Source organism: Coregonus clupeaformis, unplaced genomic scaffold, assembly GCF_020615455.1.
Source record: "Coregonus clupeaformis isolate EN_2021a unplaced genomic scaffold, ASM2061545v1 scaf0478, whole genome shotgun sequence".
Classification (NCBI taxonomy): domain Eukaryota; kingdom Metazoa; phylum Chordata; class Actinopteri; order Salmoniformes; family Salmonidae; genus Coregonus; species Coregonus clupeaformis.
The window spans coordinates 270,746-292,816 of NW_025533933.1; the positions used below are offsets into that span (position 1 = coordinate 270,746).

General features: G+C 44.2%; 1 protein-coding gene across 1 annotated transcript; it reads right to left on the reverse strand.

Annotated features, from left to right (window-relative positions):
- Nucleotides 1–677: 677 nt before the first annotated feature.
- LOC123484836 (zinc finger and SCAN domain-containing protein 21-like) lies at nt 678–16,660 on the reverse strand. The gene is made up of 4 exons (XM_045215601.1): nt 16,063–16,660; nt 15,564–15,808; nt 15,142–15,301; nt 678–949 (listed from the first exon to the last, which is right to left on the reverse strand). The coding sequence occupies exons 1-4, from the start codon at nt 16,421–16,423 to the stop codon at nt 678–680; spliced, it is 1,038 nt and encodes a 345-aa protein (XP_045071536.1). The 5' UTR covers nt 16,424–16,660.
- Nucleotides 16,661–22,071: the final 5,411 nt, after the last annotated feature.

Here is a 22,071-nt window from a genome sequence, read left to right on the forward strand (position 1 = left end):
CCTATGATAATAAATTACAGACCTCTACATGCTTTGTAAGTAGGAAAACCTGCAAAATTGGCAGTGAATCAAATACTTGTTCTCCCCACTGTATTTCCACACTGGGAGAAATATATATTTCACTTCGATGTGGATTCTTTTCAAGGCTTCTCTGAGTGTTTTAGCTCATGTTTTTTCAGGTCTCTTGACTGTGTGAAACTCTTTCCACACTGGGAACAGGGGTGAGGCTTCTCTTTTATGTGTGTCCACTCATGTGTTTTCAGGCTCCATAACTGGATAAAACTCTTTCCACACAGAGAGCAGTGGAAATGCTTTCTCCTTTGTGTATTATCTTATGTTTTGTCAAGGCCCTACCTGAGTAAAACTCTTTCCACACAGGGAGCAGTGGAAGGGCTTTTCTCCTGTGTGTATTCTCTCATGTGTTTTCAGGTGCCCCAACTCTGGTAAAACTCTTTCCACAATGGGAGCAGTGGAAGGGCTTTTTCTCCTCTGTGCATGCTCTCATGTCCTTTCAGGCTCCCTAAATGGGTAAAACGCTTTCCACAAAGGGAACAGTGGAAGGGCTTTTCTCCTGTGTGCATTCTCTCATGTTCTTCAGGCTCCCTAACTGGGTAAAACGCTTTCCACAATCGGAGCAGTGGAACGGCTTCTCTCTCTGTGTCTTCTCTCATCCATTTTCAGGTGCCATAACCGGGTAAAACTCTTCCACACTGGGAGCAGTGGAAAGGCTTTTCTCCTGTGTGTATCATCTCATGTCTTTTCAGGCTAAATAACCTGGTAAAACTCTTTCCACACTGGGAGCAGTGGTAAGTCTCCTCTCCTGTGTGTATTCCTTCATGCCTTTTCAGGGACCCTAACCGGGTAAAACTCTTTCCACACTGGGCGCAGTGGTGTCGTCTTGCTGGTTTGGACGTCTTTGGCTCTGGTTCCTCTGAGTCTTTGCTTTCACCTGCCAAAGAAAAACAGTGTTTATTTAACGAGAGACCTGAATGAAACCTCCACATGATAATAATAATAATAATAATATGCCATTTAGCAGACGCTTTTATCCAAAGCGACTTACAGTCATGCATGCATACATTTTTGTGTATGGGTGGTCCCGGGATCGAACCCACTACCTTGGCGTTAAAGCGCCGTGCTCTACCAATTGAGCTACAGAGGACCACGTACAACATGATACAACTGTCTTCCTATGAGGTTTAATCCTAATCAGATCCTTCAATAACCTGAGGCCAGTTTTCAAACAGTTCATCATTTTAAAAAGTCTTAGTGTGATTTTAAAACCAAATGATGTTTTAGAGCTCCAGCTCCAATCTTTCTGTTTTTAGGCTGAGCAGAGCTCTATAATAACAGATATTGAGGACTACAGTATTTTAATCAATGTCATAGACCGCATTTGATCCATTGGTAATAATGCTATTTGTTGGTGACCCAGTCTTTGACGGTAAACACATCTTACATTGTGACTTTAAAGGGCACCTGCGAGATTCTGGCAACTAGCGTTAGCGCAATGACTGTAAGTCTACAGGTAAAGTAGCATTAATGCTAGTTAGCATTGGCTAGCAAAACTACATCTAACTTCCTTCATACTGCACAGAGACATACAAATGGTATCCACGAGTTCATCTGACGCTGGGTGTGTACAGTGTCTTCAGAAAGTATTCACACCCCTGACCACACAACTACTGACCTACAACCGTACAGGTTTAGCCCCAAAGAAAACATCAAAGCGTCTGTTAAGTGTCATATTACATACAGTGCCTTCAGAAAGTATTCACACCCCTTTGACTTTTTCCACATTTTGTTGTGTTACAGCCTGAATTCAAAATGGATTAAAAAAATAAAAAAGTATCATTCATCTACACACAATACCCCATAATGACAAAGTGAAAACATGTTTTTGGACATTTATTGATAATGAAATACAGAAATATCTAATTTACATAAGTATTCACACCCCTGAGTCAATACATGTTAGAATCACCTTTGCCAGCGATTTCTGGGTAAGTCTGTCAAGTTGGTTGATGATTATTGCTAGACAGCCATTTTCAAGTCCTACCGCAGATTTTCAAGCCGATTTAAGTCAAAATTGTAACATACAATGTCGTCTTGGTAAGCAACTCCAGTGTGTATTTTCTGAATGCTGGAAACACTCGGCTACAGTTTTTAGGTCCATTGTTTGAGTATTTAGAGATCTGTATTTTTCTATTAAAATGCTGAATTTCCGAAATTACCTAAAATGTATTTAAAAAGGTGTATTTATTGTTACATTAACATTGAATCGCCAAATAAATGTGTTGTTTAATGTAAAAAGTATAAAAAACAAAGACCTATTTCTTGCAAAGGTCAAAGGTCTTCCATATACTCTGTAATCATATATATATATATATATATATATAATACTCTTCTTCATGGTTCTAAAATGAAACATTACAGGAGGCGGGACGAAGGAGCATCTTACTATTGGTTACTATTATCAAGAAAGGAAATCATTATTTTTTTCTTTTTAATTTGTCATTTAGCAAACGCTCTTATCCAGAGCGACTTACAGTTAGTGAGTGCATACATTTTTTTCTTCCAAACTGGTCCCCCCGTGGTAATCGAACCCACAACCCTGGCGTTGCAAGCGCCATGTTCTACCAACTGAGCTACACGGGACTATCAAGATGAAAGGGAGTAAACAAGGAGATGGTAGCTAGCTAGGCTAGCGGTTAGTAATCTCTGAAGTAAAGTAAGAGATGGTAGCTAGCTAGGCTAGCGGTTAGTAATCTCTGGAGTAAAGTAAGAGATGGTAGCTAGCTAGGCTAGCGGTTAGTAATCTCTGAAGTAAAGTAAGAGATGGTAGCTAGCTAGGCTAGCGGTTAGTAATCTCTGAAGTAAAGTAAGAGATGGTAGCTAGCTAGGCTAGCGGTTAGTAATCTCTGAAGTAAAGTAAGAGATGGTAGCTAGCTAGGCTAGCGGTTAGTAATCTCTGAAGTAAAGTAAGAGATGGTAGCTAGCTAGGCTAGCGGTTAGTAATCTCTGAAGTAAAGTAAGAGATGGTAGCTAGCTAGGCTAGCGGTTAGTAATCTCTGAAGTAAAATAAGAGATGGTAGCTAGCTAGGCTAGCGGTTAGTAATCTCTGGAGTAAAGTAAGAGATGGTAGCTAGCTAGGCTAGCGGTTAGTAATCTCTGAAGTAAAGTAAGAGATGGTAGCTAGCTAGGCTAGCGGTTAGTAATCTCTGAAGTAAAGTAAGAGATGGTAGCTAGCTAGGCTAGCGGTTAGTAATCTCTGAAGTAAAGTAAGAGATGGTAGCTAGCTAGGCTAGCGGTTAGTAATCTCTGAAGTAAAGTAAGAGATGGTAGCTAGCTAGGCTAGCGGTTAGTAATCTCTGAAGTAAAGTAAGAGATGATAGCTAGCTAGGCTAGCGGTTAGTAATCTCTGAAGTAAAGTAAGAGATGGTAGCTAGCTAGGCTAGCGTTTAGTAATCTCTGGAGTAAAGTAAGCCTAGGCGAATAACGTTAGTAGCTGAGTGACGTTGGCCAAAAATGAAGTGCATTGTTTTCTGTGGTGCTATTGATTGCATAAAATGACTTGACCTAGTTAAGCTCCATGAGTAGGACACAGCCCTAGCCAGAGATATAAATAAATATATGGTTCTGGCCCTAGCTGGTGCATGAGCTGTAATGACAACAAACCCAACCTTTACATGATTTCAATTAAAACATTTAGAATATCAGCTCCTGAATTGACCGACTCTCTGTTTTACACCAGACAACATCACCAATCCCTCTTTCTGTTTCTACCTGCCTGGGAGGGAAAGGAAGGAGGAGGAGAAGGGGGTGGTGGAGACAGACATGAGGATGGAACTATGACTGCTGCCCCTGTGTACATACAGTGGGGGAAAAAAGTATTTAGTCAGCCACCAATTGTGCAAGTTCTCCCACTTAAAAGATGAGAGGCCTGTAATTTTCATCATAGGTACACGTCAACTATGACAGACAAAATGAGAAAAGAAAATCCAGAAAATCACATTGTAGGATTTTTTATGAATGTATTTGCAAATTATGGTGGAAAATAAGTATTTGGTCAATAACAAAGTTTCTCAATACTTTGTTATATACCCTTTGTTGGCAATGACACAGGTCAAACGTTTTCTGTAAGTCTTCACAAGGTTTTCACACACTGTTGCTGGTATTTTGGCCCATTCCTCCATGCAGATCTCCTCTAGAGCAGTGATGTTTTGGGGCTGTCGCTGGGCAACACGGACTTTCAACTCCCTCCAAAGATTTTCTATGGGGTTGAGATCTGGAGACTGGCTAGGCCACTCCAGGACCTTGAAATGCTTCTTACGAAGCCACTCCTTCGTTGCCCGGGCGGTGTGTTTGTGATCATTGTCATGCTGAAAGACCCAGCCACGTTTCATCTTCAATGCCCTTGCTGATGGAAGGAGGTTTTCACTCAAAATCTCACGATACATGGCCCCATTCATTCTTTCCTTTACACAGATCAGTCGTCCTGGTCCCTTTGCAGAAAAACAGCCCCAAAGCATGATGTTTCCACCCCCATGCTTCACAGTAGGTATGGTGTTCTTTGGATGCAACTCAGCATTCTTTGTCCTCCAAACACGACAAGTTGAGTTTTTACCAAAATGTTCTATTTTGGTTTCATCTGACCATATGACATTCTCCCAATCCTCTTGTGGACCATCCAAATGCACTCTAGCAAACTTCAGACGGGCCTGGACATGTACTGGCTTAAGCAGGGGGACACGTTTTGCACTGCAGGATTTGAGTCCCTGGCGGCGTAGTGTGTTACTGATGGTAGGCTTTGTTACTTTGGTCCCAGCTCTCTGCAGGTCATTCACGGTCCCCCCGTGTGGTTCTGCGATTTTTGCTCACCGTTCTTGTGATCATTTTGACCCCACGGGGTGAGATCTTGCGTGGAGCCCCAGATCGAGGGAGATTATCAGTGGTCTTGTATGTCTTCCATTTCCTAATAATTGCTCCCACAGTTGATTTCTTCAAACCAAGCTGCTTACCTATTGCAGATTCAGTCTTCCCAGCCTGGTGCAGGTCTACAATTTTGTTTCTGGTGTCCTTTGACAGCTCTTTGGTCTTGGCCATAGTGGAGTTTGGAGTGTGACTGTTTGAGGTTGTGGACAGGTGTCTTTATACTGATAACAAGTTCAAACAGGTGCCATTAATACAGGTAACGAGTGGAGGACAGAGGAGCCTCTTAAAGAAGAAGTTACAGGTCTGTGAGAGCCAGAAATCTTGCTTGTTTGTAGGTGACCAAATACTTATTTTCCACCATAATTTGCAAATAAATTCATAAAAATCCTACAATGTGATTTTCTGGATTTTTTTTTCTCAATTTGTCTGTCATAGTTGACGTGTACCGATGAAAATTACAGGCCTCTCTCATCTTTTTAAGTGGGAGAACTTGCACAATTGGTGGCTGACTAAATACTTTTTTCCCCCACTGTAGACATGGGACACTGGTCACTTTAATAATGTTTACATACTTTCACTCATTTCATGTGTATATACTGTATTCTAGTCAAGGCCATCCTATTCACCTATTACTATATATATATATATATATATATATATATATATATATATATATATATATATATATATATATATTGTGACGTCACGAGAGGCTACACAGCTTTCAGCGGGATTGCTCAAGTAGTGCAAGGAGACAAGGTTCAAACAAAACAAGGATTTTATTATAGGTCTTGGGAAATTACGAAAATATAACAAAATTCTGTTCTCTTGTGGCTCTTTAAGGGTTAACAGTTCAGGGATGTCTCTTCCACATCCAAAATCATAATTCTCACTCGCTCAGATAACTTTTCCCCAGCCTTACTGTAGTCCACGTTGCAGCTAGTGGCCAACCCAGCAAAAAGTCCTTCCAAATGTCTCTCACGTATTTCCACCGGTGCATATATCCAAAGGTGAGTATTTCCCAAAGGTAAGTATCTCCAAATCCTTATATTCCTCATGGAAGTGGACGTGCAGCCCTCTTGTCCTCCAGAGAGCCCAGCTTGGAGACTGTGTCTCTTCCCTTCCCTTACCTTCAGCTCATCAGCTCCTCATTTGTTTCAGCTGCGTGGGAAGATTGGCCATAGAGGGGTGGAGTTCCCGACCATACCAGCAGATGGAGCCATAGCTGTCTGGGTTTGCAGCCACCTCAGGGGGATGTAACGTCCCTCCAGGACACAGCCTCTCGTGACATCACACATCCCCCTCCTCGGGACCGACGTCCTCGTCCGGGTAAAGGCAGCGAAGAAGGCATCACGCCGGGAGAGGGCGTCCGCATTGCCGTGGTGCTTGCCAGCCTGCTCTCTCTTCAACTCCTCCACCTCTAGGACCAGGGACTCAGCCTCCTGTTGTCTCTCCTTGAGTTTCTTACTGAACGCATCAGCCTTGGTTTTAGCAGAGTTTAGCTTCTGTTGAGCAGCTTTCAGTTCCTCTCTCTCTCTCTGCCTCCGCATTCTTCATCTTGTTCTCCAACACCTTGTACTTCTCCTCTGCCTTCTTCTGGACCTCCTTACTACTGCGCAGGGTCTCCTCACACTCCTCGATGGTCCTGCGCAGCCTCTCCAGCTCCTCCTGTTGCTTATGGAAGGAGCTCTGTTGGAGTTTAGCCTGGAGGATATCTAACTCTTCTGTCTTCATGTCTAACTGTTGCTTTAACAAACGATACCTCTCAGCGGTCCCCTTCAGACCAGACAGTTCTTTGTCCAGATTCTGTAGCTCCGTCTCTGTGTCGGTCTGGGCACCTGCCATCCCTATCCGAGCCCGGGCGGGAGTGAGTAATTCGGAGGATTGCACCGGAGCCTTCCCAGGATGAGTCTTGCCTCTCCGTTTCCGAGGTACTCGGGTTATCCTCTCCTGAGACTCTCTCCAGAGTGGGTAAAAGGCTGGGCAGTCTCGTCCAATTAGGACAGGGACGGGGAGGGAATCAACCACCCCCGCCGTCGTGTGTATGGTTCCCCGTGTGCTGGTCATTGTAAGTTCAGTAATGGGGTATTCTCTGGTGTCCCCATGGACACAGGAAACTGGGAGGACTTTCCCCGGGGTCAGACACGTTGGGCCCACCAAATCCTTGCGCACCAGGGTGGCCCGGCTACCAGAATCCAGTAAGGCCTCCACATCATGGTGATTCACAGTTACCGGGCAGGTGGGGGGTCGATCTGGGCCGCCATCTACGACTCCCAAGAGCGAGGCAAAACGGTGTGTGGGTGCTGCGCTGGAGGACTCCGCAGTGGGCATAGGTTCATCGGCTGGTTTCCACACTGCCAGGAGATATGTCCCATCTCCCCACACCGGTAACACTGTCGAAGTTTCCCCCTCCTGGTGTACTCTTCTTGGACCCGCCTGGTTTCTGGCTCCCCCTGGAGCCGGGATAAGTCCTGACGTGGCTGGGTTCGAGACCTTGGGGTCCTTTGGACGGGTTCTTCCCATTTGTGGTGGGGGCCGCCCTCCTGGGGTCTTTTTCGGGAAGCATTCAGCATCTCCGCTGTGGCCTGGTACTTTTCCACCGCTTCCACGGTCAGATCAGCCGTGGTCAAGGCCTGTTGACTGATGAACCGTTTTGCCTCATAAGGCAGGGCGCGTAGGTAACGATCCACCACAACGGCCTCCACCACCGCCGCTGCTGTATTCCTCTGCGGATCCAGCCATTTCCTTGCGATTCGGACAAGTTCATGCATCTGCGCCCGAGGAGGTTGGTCTGGTTGGAAGGTCCAGCTGTGAAAGCGCTGGGCCATACCAAACTTTGTGAGTCCATATCTGCTGAGGATCTCAGACTTCAGGGCATCATAGTCAGTAACCTGGTCAGGGCCCAGGTCCCGGACAGCATTCAGCGATTCCCCGGTTAGAAAGGGGGGCTAACAGACCAACCCACTGTTGCTTGGGCCAGGCTTCCCTAGTGGCCGTGGCCTCAAATGCATGCAGGTATGCCTCAATGTCATCGGTAGCTCCCATCTTAGATATAAAGTCACTTGCCTTTATTGGGCGGGTATTTTGGACCACCCTCTGTCTCTGCAACTGCAATTCCTCTGCCTTCAGAAGGTTGGCTTTCTTTTGCTCCTCCAAGAGAGCCACGTTTGCTTGCATCTGGGCTTGCTGGCCAGCAACAAGGGCTTTCAATATGTCCTCCATTTCAGTCGGCGGGGAGCCTACGGCCAACTTGGAAAACTGGGTGATCAAACCTTCGGTATCCTCCTCTGACATGCACTATTAACGCTTGAGCGTGCCCGTATTCTCCACCATCTGTGACGTCACGAGAGGCTACACAGCTTTCAGCGGGATTGCTCAAGTAGTGCAAGGAGACAAGGTTCAAACAAAACAAGGATTTTATTATAGGTCTTGGGAAATTAACAAAAATATAACAAAAATTCTGTTCTCTTGTGGCTCTTTAAGGGTTAACAGTTCAGGGATGTCTCTTCCACATCCAAAATCATAATTCTCACTCGCTCAGATAACTTTTCCCCAGCCTTACTGTAGTCCACGTTGCAGCTAGTGGCCAACCCAGCAAAAAAGTCCTTCCAAATGTCTCTCACGTATTTCCACCGGTGCATATATCCAAAGGTGAGTATTTCCCAAAGGTAAGTATCTCCAAATCCTTATATTCCTCATGGAAGTGGACGTGCAGCCCTCTTGTCCTCCAGAGAGCCCAGCTTGGAGACTGTGTCTCTTCCCTTCCCTTACCTTCAGCTCATCAGCTCCTCATTTGTTTCAGCTGCGTGGGAAGATTGGCCATAGAGGGGTGGAGTTCCCGACCCTACCAGCAGATGGAGCCATAGCTGTCTGGGTTTGCAGCCACCTCAGGGGGATGTAACGTCCCTCCAGGACACAGCCTCTCGTGACATCACAATATATATACACACTATTCTATCCTACAGATATACTAAATATTCTTTCCACATACTGTCCATAATGTCTATACATCACACACACACACACACACACACACATATATATATATACAGTGAGGGAAAAAAGTATTTGATCCCCTGCTGATTTTGTACGTTTGCCCACTGACAAAGAAATGATCAGTCTATAATTTTAATGGTAGGTTTATTTGAACAGTGAGAGACAGAATAAGAACAAAAAAATCCAGAAAAATGCATGTCAAAAAGTATGACCCCTCTCAGTCAGAAAGATTTCTGGCTCCCAGGTGTCTTTTATACAGGTAATGAGCTGAGATTAGGAGCACACTCTTAAAGGGAGTGCTCCTAATCTCAGTTTGTTACCTGTATAAAAAGACACCTGTCCACAGAAGTAATCAATCAATCAGATTCCAAACTCTCCACCATGGCCAAGACCAAAGAACTCTCCAAGGATGTCAGGGACAAGATTGTAGACCTACACAAGGCTGGAATGGGCTACAAGACCATCGCCAAGCAGCTTGGTGAGAAGGTGACAACAGTTGGTGTGATTATTCGCAAATGGAAGAAACAAAATAACTGTCAATCTCCCTCGGCCTGGGGCTCCATGCAAGATCTCACCTCGTGGAGTTGCAACGATCATGAGAACGGTGAGGAATCAGCCCAGAACTACATGGGAGGATCTTGTCAATGATCTCAAGGCAGCTGGGACCATAGTCACCTAGAAAACAATTGGTAACACACTATGCCGTGAAGGACTGAAATCCTGCAGCGCCCACAAGGTCCCCCTGCTCAAGAAAGCACATATACAGGCCCGTCTGAAGTTTGCCAATGAACATCTGAATGATTCAGAGGAGAACTGGGTGGAAGTGTTGTGGTCAGATGAGACCAAAATCGAGCTCTTTGGCATCAACTCAACTCGCCGTGTTTGGAGGAGGAGGAATGCTGCCTATGACCCCAAGAACACCATCCCCACCATCAAACATGGAGGTGGAAACATTATGCTTTGGGGGTGTTTTTCTGCTAAGGGGCCAGGACAACTTCACTGCATCAAAGGGACGATGGATGGGGCCATGTACCGTCAAATCTTGGGTGAGAACCTCCTTCCCTCAGCCAGGGCATTGAAAATGGGTCGTGGATGGGTATTCCAGCATGACAATGACCCAAAACACACGGCCAAGGCAACAAAGGAGTGGCTCAAGAAGAAGCACATTAAGGTCCTGGAGTGGCCTAGCCAGTCTCCAGACCTTAATCCCATAGAAAATCTGTGGAGGGGAGCTGAAGGTTCGAGTTGCCAAACGTCAGCCTCGAAACCTTAATGACTTGGAGAAGATCTGCAAAGAGGAGTGGGACAAAATCCCTCCTGAGATGTGTGCAAACCTGGTGGCCAACTACAAGAAACATCTGACCTCTGTTATTGCCAACAAGGGTTTTGCCACCAAGTACTAAGTAATGTTTTTCAGAGGGGTCAAATACTTATTTCCTCATTAAAATGCTAATCAATTTATAACATTTTTGACATGCGTTTTTCTGGATTTTGTTGTTGTTATTCTGTCTCTCACTGTTCAAATAAACCTACCATTAAAATGATAGACTGGTCATGTCTGTCAGTGGGAAAACGTACAAAATCAGCAGGGGATCAAATACTTTTTTCCCCTCACTGTACCTCCCAACATCACCCTGGTGGACACCAGACCTACCTCCCAAAATCACCTCGGTTGAAAAACCAACCAAGGAGGAGCTGGTGGTAAAACTTTACAGCCCAACTTTAGCTAGCCTAATGATGGCAGTCTGACTGGTCAACTCATCGGTACACTTGCAATGGCTGCCTTGTGTTGTCATCAAATCAAATCTTATTTGTCACATGCTTCATAAACAACAGGGGGAGACTAACAGTGAAATGCTTAATTACGGGCCCTTCCCAACAATGCACGTAATGATAAAAGTAACAAATACACAATGAGTAACGATAACTTGGCTATATGTACAAGTACCGAGTCGATGTGCAGGGGTACGAGGTAATTGAGGTAGATATGTATACATATAACCAGGAATAAAGTGACCGATGATAAAACAGTAACAGCAACGTATGTGATGAGTCAAAAAAGTTGGTGCAAAAAAGGGTCAATGCAGATAGTCGGGCGTAGCTATTTGGTTAACTATTGATCAGTCTGAAAGGTACATTTGTCTCCCAGTGTCTGTTGGAAAGCAGACCGAACCAGGTTGTCTAGGATTTTGCCTGTGCTTAGCTCCATTCCGTTTATTTTTATCCTAAAACAAAATCTCCCTAGTCCTTGCGGATGACAAGCATACCCATAACATGATGCAGCCACTATCATGCTTGAAACTAGAACAAAACAAATACCATGTTTTGGGGGATTTTAACATTTTATCCATAGAAGGGTCCTTTGGGGGAAGGATTGTTGACATACAGTACCAGTCAAAAGTTTGGACACCTCTACTCATTCAAGGGTTTTTCTTTATTTTTACTATTTTCTACATTGTAGAATAATAGTGAAGACATTAAAACTTTGAAATAACACAAATGAAATCATGTAGTAAAAAAAGTGTTAAACAAATCAAAATATATTTTATATTTGAGATTCTTCAAAATAGCCACCCTTTGCCTTGATGACAGCTTTGCACACTCTTGGCATTTATAGCTCAGAGGCAGAGGCACTGCAAACTGAACTTGGGAGATACTCCTAAATTGATAGTGCAATTTGTTTAGGTGATTTTACAGCTAGCTAGCTACTTCATTTAACATTTTAGTCATTTAGCAGACGCTCTTATCCAGAGCGACTTACAGTTAGTGAGTGCATATATATATTTTTTTTCATACTGGCCCCCGCAGGGAATCGAACCCACAACCCTGGCATTGCAAACGCCATGCTCTACCAACTGAGCTACAGGGGCCACTTCACATGCAAGGAACAGAGCGCAAGCTTTGTCAGCGCCTTTCTCAAATCATCAATAGCCTTTAGTCGCATCATGCAGCCCATAAATCCTTTGATTAAGACATTCTAAGGTTTGTATCATTCACAACTAAAACTGCCAAATAACTCTAAATGTAGCGTATGACCCGTTTCAAATGATCACTTTACATTTAAGTCATTTAGCAGACGCTCTTATCCAGAGCATTCAACTTAGGATAGCCAGTGGGACAACCACATCTTGATCACAGTAAGTACATTTCTTTAAACAAGTCAGCGCTAGCATACATAGCCACTTCATATGTGCACTTTCGCTCCGGAATGGGAAAAAATATCCTTTCTATTTTATTAAGCCAAGTTAAATTATATTCTTCTTACTCCAAAATCTTATAACATAAAAATAATGGCACGGGTCTTATAAGCATATATTGTCTGCTAAATGAACAAGCCTACGGCACAGCGCGTAGCCAGATAACACACAGTAGGCCAACCCCATATTCTGTTCTTTTGAAATAGATTTTTTCATATGATAAATGTTTCTTTAGACCTGCCTAAATTTTAAAAAATGATTTATTATGATGGTGTATATTCGATTGATTTATTAGACTTTTTTTTTTACGTAGATGTTCCAAAGGCGTCCATCAGCTTGTAGCCTGGAGATGCTAAATGTGTTTATGTTAATTAACCGTCAATTATCGTGAGATCTTTCGCATGATAATAACCGGCTGACAATATTTAACCAACCGCCACAGCCCTATACATGACTGCCTGTCTGCCTCCTGTGGAGCTTAGCCAATGCCTGTCTGCCTCCTGTGGAGCTTAGCCAATGCCTGTCTGCCTCCTGTGGAGCTTAGCCAATGCCTGTCTGCCTCCTGTGGAGCTTAGCCAATGTTTGCAATTATGATGAAAAAAAATGTTTTCCATTTAAAATCTCTAATTAGACTACTTGTCCACGTCTTGCTGCGTTCCACCTCTAGGCAGCCAAGCGTGTATCCGGACCGGTGCGTAACCCGGTGCCATAGTTACGCTAAATATATGCTGATATCGTGGAGAGAGTAAATAGCTGCATGTAACTCAGTAGCTGAGAAGAACATGCCATCACTAGACTGCCTGTTTGGGTCGTGGTTATGTTGGCAACACTGACAGGAAATACTGCACACGTGCAGAGATATCCGTATTTTTAGCCTGGGCAGATTGGGATCCATAAACGCCGTATCCGTAGCCACGTTGCATATTCTAACTACAGAATTAGAATAATCATTATATTTCCATGATTCCAAGTGTTTAGATCTGTACTGTACAAATATATAAACGCAACAATTTCAAAAGGTTTTACTGAGTTACAGTTCATAGAAGGAAAATCAGTCAATTTAAATAAATTAGGCCCTAATCTATGGATTTCACATGACTGGACAGGGGCGCAGCCATGGGTGGGCCTGGGAGGGCATAGGCCCACCCACTTGGGAGTCAGGTCCACCCACTGGGGAGCCAGGCCCAGCCAATCAGAATACGTTTTTTCCCCACAAAAGGGCTTTATTACAGACAGAAATACTCCTCAGCTTTCACAATGCAACTGGTTTAACAACCATCCATCTGTAATAAAAGGCCTTTAATCTGCTACATTCACTGATAACATTTATTCTACATTTGACTGCTAAGATATTTTATGTTAACATTCTGCGACTCCGGTGGTCTTCAAGAGCTTCTGAAGGTGATTTGGTGGTGCCCGGGAACTGAAAAGTTTTGGGAACCCGCTGACCCATGAAACAGACATTAGAATTCCCATTTTAAAAGTTCCCTGATTTTAAAATCAGTATTTCTGGTAATAATGATAATTTCATTGATTCTTATCCACATGTGGTGTTGACATTGTTACCTTCCCACGAGACAAACTGAAAATGTCTCACAAAAAAGAGAACTAACAAAGAAAATCACCGGGACAACCAAAACCAAACAGGGAGTTCTAGAAGGGGTTCTGAAAGACATGCAGCTAGGACAACTCTTACCTCCCGAGTGGCGCAGTGGTCTAAGGCACTGCATTGCTGTGCCACTAGAGATCCTGGTTCGAAAACAGGCTCTGTCGTAGCCGGCCATGACCGTGAGACCAATGGGGCGGCGCACAATTGGCCCAGCGTCGTCCAGGGTAGGGGAGGGAATGGCCAGCAGGGATGTAGCTCAGTTGGTAGAGCATGGCGTTTGCAACGCCAGGGTTGTGGGTTCGATTCCCACGGGGGGACAGTATATAAAAAATATATATATGCGCTCACTAACTGTAAGTCTGGATAAGAGCGTCTGCTAAATGACTAAAATGTCAAATGACACGTGCCCTCAAAGATTCCCGTCATGGATGACCACTAAGGACTGTCGAATGAAAATAAAACCCCACACCAACTTAGGAGTAAACAGACAGCGGAGCCAAACGAAACAGGGGAAGGCACCAGATAAAAGGCTTGGTTTCAGAACTTAAATAGGGAGAGACAACAAGTCATCACTCTCTCAACATCTCTCATGTCAACTGATGCACAGGCCAGCAGGTCTTAAGTATCACCTGGGCCAGCACAGGTGAAACACCTTCTGACTAACGCGATGACAAGCCAGCACAGGTGAAACACCTTCTGACTAACGAGATGACAAGCCAGCACAGGTGAAACACCTTCTGACTAACGAGATGACAAGCCAGCACAGGTGAAACACCTTCTGACTAACGAGATGACAAGCCAGCACAGGTGAAATGCCTTCTGACTAACGAGATGACAAGCCAGCACAGGTGAAACACCTTCTGACTAACGAGATGACAAGCCAGCACAGATGAAACACCTTCTGACTAACGAGATGACAAGCCAGCACAGGTGAAACACCTTCTGACTAACGCGATGACAAGCCAGCACAGGTGAAATGCCTTCTGACTAACGAGATGACAAGCCAGCACAGGTGAAACACCTTCTGACTAACGCGATGACAAGCCAGCACAGGTGAAACACCTTCTGACTAACGCGATGACAAGCCAGCACAGGTGAAATGCCTTCTGACTAACGAGATGACAAGCCAGCACAGGTGAAACGCCTTCTGACTAACGAGATGACGCCAATCAGTGCACCCAATGTCCAAACCTCCAAATATAAAAACCAACCCTTAACAACATGTACACACCAGTACTGTGGGTTTCTCCCTCCTTTGTTCTCCACCAATTCATTTAGCAAAAAGCAGCTTGTGAGTAGTTTCAGAACTAATGAGCTGCTATACAAACAGTGAATCCACTGACCACTGAACTGTAACAGAAGCAGATTGTAGTCTAAGCCACACACACACACCACCGTTCTTACTTGAGACTGAATCTCCCTCTTCTCCTCCTCTCACAGTTCCACTCAGCCCCGGTGTTTTCCTGCAGTCCACCAGCCACACAGACACCCTCTTCAGACCCCACAGTAAGGCAACAGTGGGAGAGGCGCAACCTGGGGACTCCGGAAGAGGGAAAGACATGTCCTGGAAACCACACAAATAAAGAATCAATTTAGGATGGGAAACACTCTCCTTCCTTGATCCCTCTCGTTCTCTGGACCACCTGCTATAAATGCATTGGAGGAGAAAGTCCAATCAGAATCACCTTTATTTGCCAAAAAAACATTCACATAATCAGAATTTGGAGGAACCACCAAATATTCTCCTCCAATGCATTTATAGGAGGAGGTCGAGGAATCAAGGAAGGACTTTCGAGGACCAGAAACACCGACTGGGATATACTCACACCACTCTCCCTCTGCTCTGGGGTGTGCCTCTCTGGAGCTGACTCCACCTTCAGCCTGTTGCTAGGAAGCCAATCCTTGTCCTTCATGTCCCATTCTTCATCGCAGTGAATAGCATCATCATCATCACCAAACTGGCTGGGATTCATGGGTGCCACATTAGATTCTCCTTGTATCTTTCTGATGTCCTCTTCCACTGTGGAGCCCTGGGAGGGCCAGAAAACGGCATATTGCCTCGTATTTGGATCTGTAAAGGGAAGAGTTTGACTATCTGTAAAAACAAAGGGAGCGTACTCTCTACCATCATCTGATTCCAGACCTATCACTCATCACCCTAGGACCTTCCGTCAGAGAGCAATTGACGAGCGAACTCTGAATACAAACTAAACTAAAAAACAAAAATAAATCAACTTTTTTTTTTTTGTAAGAGTTAAATGCCCCTTTAAAACCACACACCGGTTCAACAACTGCATAGTTTGTCCCCGTTAAGACAATACTCACTGTTGTTAATCGGATCTTCAGTCTCCTCCTCTTTCACTCCAAAAGGTTCTTCTTTCAATGTGACAGCCTCCTCTATCTCCTTTTTGATTCTGAAAGCTTCTACCTCCTCTTCCACTGTGACAGACTCCTCTTCCTCTTTCACTACAAACGATTTGTCTTCTTTCACTGTAACATCCACCTCCTCGTTCAATGTGATAGCCTCCTCTTCCTCCTTCCTGATTCGAAAAGCTTCTTCTGCTCCTTTCACTGTAATATCCTCCTCTTCTTCTTTAACGACAACGTTCAGCCCCGGAGCTTCTTTCTCCGTCCAGCAGACCTCCTCTTCTTCTTTAGCAGGGGGGGAGTAGCTTTGTGAGGTCATGGTCGGGGATGTTAGCTAGCTAGCTAAATTAGCATTAGCGACTAGCCTAGGTGCTAGGCTCGGTAACACATTTGCAAATTACGTTTAAATGAACTAGCAGATACGTTAACAGAACTGTGTTTAAAATCACTGGGATTTGTGTAGCTACAAAAAAATGGTATATAGACCTTCAATGTTTCGATTTCATGTTGGCTAGCAAGCCACCGAGGTGAATGAATCAGTAGCCGTGTTGTTGAAGAAGCGTCCCATGCAGTATGTCGTTACTAGTTACCACAGCCACAAAGTCATAACCCCCCCATTTCTACAATTTATCTTCTAAAATTTGATTTGAACCTCAACCACACTGATAACCGTATGCCTAACCCTAAATTAAGACCAAAAAAGCAAATGTTTGTTTTCATGAATTTGTCGATATAGCCAATTTTGACTTTGTGGCTGTGGTAACTACTGGAAACCCGTGTGTCCACTACAATATACGTCACTCAATAAGCATCACTTGAAAGACTCACTTCGCCATCTGCTGCCTGGAGTGGGTAACGCAATTTATAAAAAAAAATCACTACATAATTTGGTTTAAAATGTGTTTTCGTCTTTTTTAAGTGGAGGACCTGTTGGACTGTATATTTTGAGGGTTTCCTTAGCACTTAATGTGTTCTCTCCCAGGGGCTTGGAAGGGCACAGATGACAGACAAGTAGAATCAAGTTGAGGTGGTTTAACGCTGATTCACCTAGAGCAGGAACGGCACAGCACAGTGTATGGGCTAAGGCACTAATGGCTTGACAATTGTTTTAACCAAGAGTGTGTGTGGTTCTGAAAGTAAGATCGGACAGCCTACCTACCAACGTGGCTGTGACGTCACTAGTTTGGACAATACAGCCTAACAACGTGGCTGTGACTTCACTAGTTTGGACAATACAGCCTACCAACGTGGCTGTGACTTCACTAGTTTGGACAATACAGTCTACCAACGTGGCTGTGACTTCACTAGTTTGGACAATACAGCCTACCAACGTGGCTGTGACTTCACTAGTTTGGACAATACAGTCTACCAACGTGGCTGTGACTTCACTAGTTTGGACAACGTGGCTGTGACTTCACTAGTTTGGACAACGTGGCTGTGACTTCACTAGTTTGGACAACGTGGCTGTGACTTCACTAGTTTGGACAATACAGCCTAACAATGTGGCTGTGACGTCACTAGTTTGGACAATACAGCCTAACAATGTGGCTGTGACGTCACTAGTTTGGACAATACAGCCTAACAATGTGGCTGTGACGTCACTAGTTTGGACAATACAGCCTAACAATGTGGCTGTGACGTCACTATTGAAAGATCAACGAGATGCTGCCACACAGCACTAGAAGCAGCAGCAGTCAACTTCACCCAACTGAATAAAGTTGAAATATATATAGCTACGTCCACAAGACTCATAGCTAACAAAATACCCACATAATCTATACACTGAATGTACAAAACATTATGAATACCTGCTCCTTCCATGACATAGACTGACCAGGTGAATCAAATCAAATCAAATGTTATTGGTCACATACACATATTTAGCAGATGTTATTGCGGGTGTAGCGAAATTCTTGTGTTCCTAGCTCCAACAGTGCTGTAGTATCCAACAATTCACAACAATACACACAAATCTAAAAGGTAGAAGAACAGAATTAAGAAATATATAAATATTAGGACGAGCAATGTCGGAATGGCATTGACTAAAATACAGTAGAAAACAGGATGTCAGTGGAGGCTGCTGAGGGGAAAATGGCTCATAATAATGGCCGGAGCGGAGCATATGGAACGGCATCAAACACCTGTAAACCAAGTGTTTGATGTATTTGATACCATTCCACTGATTCCGCTCCAGTCATTACCACCAGCCCATTCTCCCCTATTAAGGTGTCACCAACCTCCTGTGCTGTATATACATATGAAATGAGTAAAGCAGTATGTAAACATTTAAAGCAGTATGTAAACATTTAAAGCAGAATGTAAACATTATTAAAGTGACTAGTGTTCCATTATTAAAGTGGCCAGTGCTTCCATGTCTATGTACATAGGGCAGCAGCCTCTATGGTGCAGGGTTGAGTAACCGGGTGGTAGCCCGCTAGTGATGGCTATTTAACAGGCTGATGGCCTTGAGATAGAAGCTGTTTTTCAGTCTCTCGGTCCCAGCTGTGATGCACCTGTGCTGACCTCGCCTTCTCGATGATAGTGGGGTGAACAGGCCGTGGCTTGGGTGGTTGATGTCCTTGATGATCTTTTTTGCCCTTCCTGTGACATCGGGTGTTGTAGGTGTCCTGGAGGGCAGGCAGTGTGCCCCCGGTGATGCGTTGGGCAGACCGCACCACCCTCTGGAGAGCCCTGCGGGCGGTGCAGTTGCCGTACCAGTCGGTGATACAGCCAGACAGGATGCTTTCAATTGTGCATCTGTAAAATTTTGTGAGTGTCTTAGGGGCCAAGCCACATTTCTTCAGCCTTCTTCAGCTGTCTCGTCATTGTTGGTAATCAGGCCTACTACTGTTGTGTTGTCTGTAAACTTGATGATTGAGTTGGAGTGCTACAGGGCCATAGTCATTTAATCCAGGTGAAAGGTATGATCCCTTATTGAGGTCACTTGTTAAATCCACTAATTTAGAGCTAACTAAGTTAGTTAAACAACTACCGGTAAGCAATATTTATGACTAAAAATAGAAGAGGATTTACAATCAGAGATCTTTTGTATCAGTCCGTTTAGGTGTCATATCATCAATATACTTTGTTAGATTTGTTGGAAAATATATATTGTGCAACCTGCCCTTTAAGATACTGTTGCCTCTATGCAGATGTAGTAGGAATAAACAAGATAAGAAATACTGTAATACATTGTTGTTTGTTCTCCTGGGGTTTATTATGGATCCCCATTAGTTCCTGCCAAGGCAGAGCTACTCTTCCTGGGGTTTATTATGGGTCCCCATTAGTTCCTGCCAAGGCAGAGCTACTCTTCCTGGGGTTTATTATGGGTCCCCATTAGTTCCTGCCAAGGCAGAGCTACTCTTCCTGGGGTTTATTATGGGTCCCCATTAGTTCCTGCCAAGGCAGCGGCTACTCTTCCTGGGGTTTATTATGGATCCCCATTAGTTCCTGCCAAGGCAGCGGCTACTCTTCCTGGGGTTTATTATGGATCCCCATTAGTTCCTGCCAAGGCAGCAGCTACTCTTTCTGGGGTCCAGACACATTAAGACACATTTGTATTTGTATTTATTAGGGATCCTCATTAGATGCTATGAAAAGATAAAAACGACATGCCACATCACAAAAATAAACTAACAAAATTAAACAGTACATCACCACTACATCACCACTACATCACCGCTACGTCACCACTACATCACCGCTACATCACCACTACATCACCACTACGTCACCGCTACATCACCGCTACATCACCACTACATCACCGCTACATCACTGCTACGTCACCACTACGTCACCGCTACGTCACCGCTACATCACCGCTACATCACCACTACATCACCGCTACATCACTGCTACGTCACCACTACGTCACCGCCACATCACCGCTACGTCACCGCTACATCACCGCTACATAACCACTACATCACCACTACATCATCACCGCTACATCACCACTACATCACCACTACATCATCACCGCTACATCACCGCTACATCACCACTACATCACCACTACATCACCGCTACATCACCACTACGTCACCACTACGTCACCGCTACGTCACCGCCACATCACCGCTACGTCACCGCTACGTCACCGCTACATCACCACTACATCATCACCGCTACATCACCACTACATCACCACTGCATCATCACCGCTACATCACCGCTACATCACTGCTACATAACCACTACATCACCACTACATCATCACCACTACATCACCGCTACATCACCACTACATATCCACAGCACAACATGTATAATACCACCATACAACAATATTACAATGTACGTGTGTGTGTGTGTGTGTGATCATGTGTGTGTCTTCACAGTCCGTGCTGTTCCATTTAAATCAGATTTTACTGCTAACATGAGTTACTTGACGTGGAATAGAGTTCCATGTCGTCATGGCTCTGTGTAGTACTGTGTGTTTCCCGGTGTCTGTTTCTGAACTTGGGGACTGTGAAGAGACCTCTGCTGGCATCTTCTTATGGGGTATGTATGGGCGTCTGAGCTGTGTGCTAGTCGTTTGAACAGTCAGCTCTGTACTTCGAACATGTCAATACCTCTCACAAAGGACAAGTAGTGAAGCAGTCAATCTCTCCTCTACTTTGAGCCAGCATGTTATTGATGTTAGCTATCTGTGTACATTTAAGGGCCATCCGTGCTGCTCTTTATTACAGACAGAATTCTCCACATCTCAGCTACCATTACGGTTCACAATCCAGGGTTACAACAAGCAGTTTAGTCTCTTCAACTTGCTCATACTAAGCGCCACACTGTAAGATGTGACCATACTATTCCCTTAAAGCCACTCTGTAAGATGTGACCATACTATTCCCTTAAAGTCACTCTGTAAGATGTGATCATACTATTCCCTTAAAGCCACTCTGTAAGATGTGACCATACTATTCCCTTAAAGCCACTCTGTAAGATGTGACCATACTATTCCCTTAAAGCCACTCTAAGATGTGACATGTAACGAATACATTTGTGACAATTTGTTTTATATATATGTTTTAATAGTGCTAAATAGTTTTCCAAATCTGATTTTTATAAATTAAAAAGGGGCTTATTAAAAAAAGGGGCTTATTGAAAAAAAAGGGGCTTCAGTAGCCTTTTGTCGCTGTTGAAGAAGCCTCCCGTCCCCGTCACGCAAGAAGTATCACCTGAAAGTCTCACATCGCCATCTGCTGACTGGAGTGGGTAACACAGATTGGAAAAAAATCCACATTACAATGTTTATTCTGGCAAACACAGTCATAAGAATTAATTTAAAAACAACCAGATGTTATGTTCTGTCTTACTTCTTACAGCCAACACTTTCCTCCAGGGCTGACCTCCCCATTAGACACGATTAGGTGACAGATTGACGAGGCTGGCATATTCCGAGCTAAATTGACCAAGGCTCATCGCTAACAACACACAATAACACCTCACATAATTCTGGCCAAAAACAATGAAAACGTATCTCACCCAGTGGCATGTGGGCTATTTAGGTGAGTGTTGATGTTGCCACATGACGCAGTGCCCACTTACCCAAAGGCAACGTGGACAGATAGGGCTTTACCTGTGTAGAGCACATGCCCCTTCGCCCTTCCAGTGGTGGTATAATTTGTATTCATTTTTTTGTCTTCAAGTCGTCGTTAAATTCGCTACATTGATTTGTATTTTCCTTCAACTTTCCAAAGAGGAAACAGCACAGAAATGCCTCGTCTGCATTTATCTACCACTATGTGTAGCCATTAGCGATGATGCTAATGACAACCACCCTCTGATCGACGGAAAGGTTTTCCCAAAAACCTTGTCAATGAAATGTTAACTACTATCTGTTCACACTATTCCCTTAAAGCCACACTCTGTAAGATACATATCCAACACAGATGTAAACAATTACGCATATGCGTCACATTGAAATAGACGCACACACACAAAAACACACAGAAACCACAGTGA

Excerpts from the sequence above, each read along its gene's own strand:
- LOC123484836 (XM_045215601.1), bottom strand. The coding sequence starts at position 16,423 with ATGACCTCACAAAGCTACTCCCCCCCTGCTAAAGAAGAAGAGGAGGTC. Across the intron at positions 15,809-16,062 it reads TGAAGATCCGATTAACAACA|ATCCAAATACGAGGCAATAT; the intron begins GTGAGTATTGTC and ends TTCCCTTTACAG. Across the intron at positions 950-15,141 it reads AGAGGGAGATTCAGTCTCAA|GTGAAAGCAAAGACTCAGAG; the intron begins GTAAGAACGGTG and ends TTTCTTTGGCAG.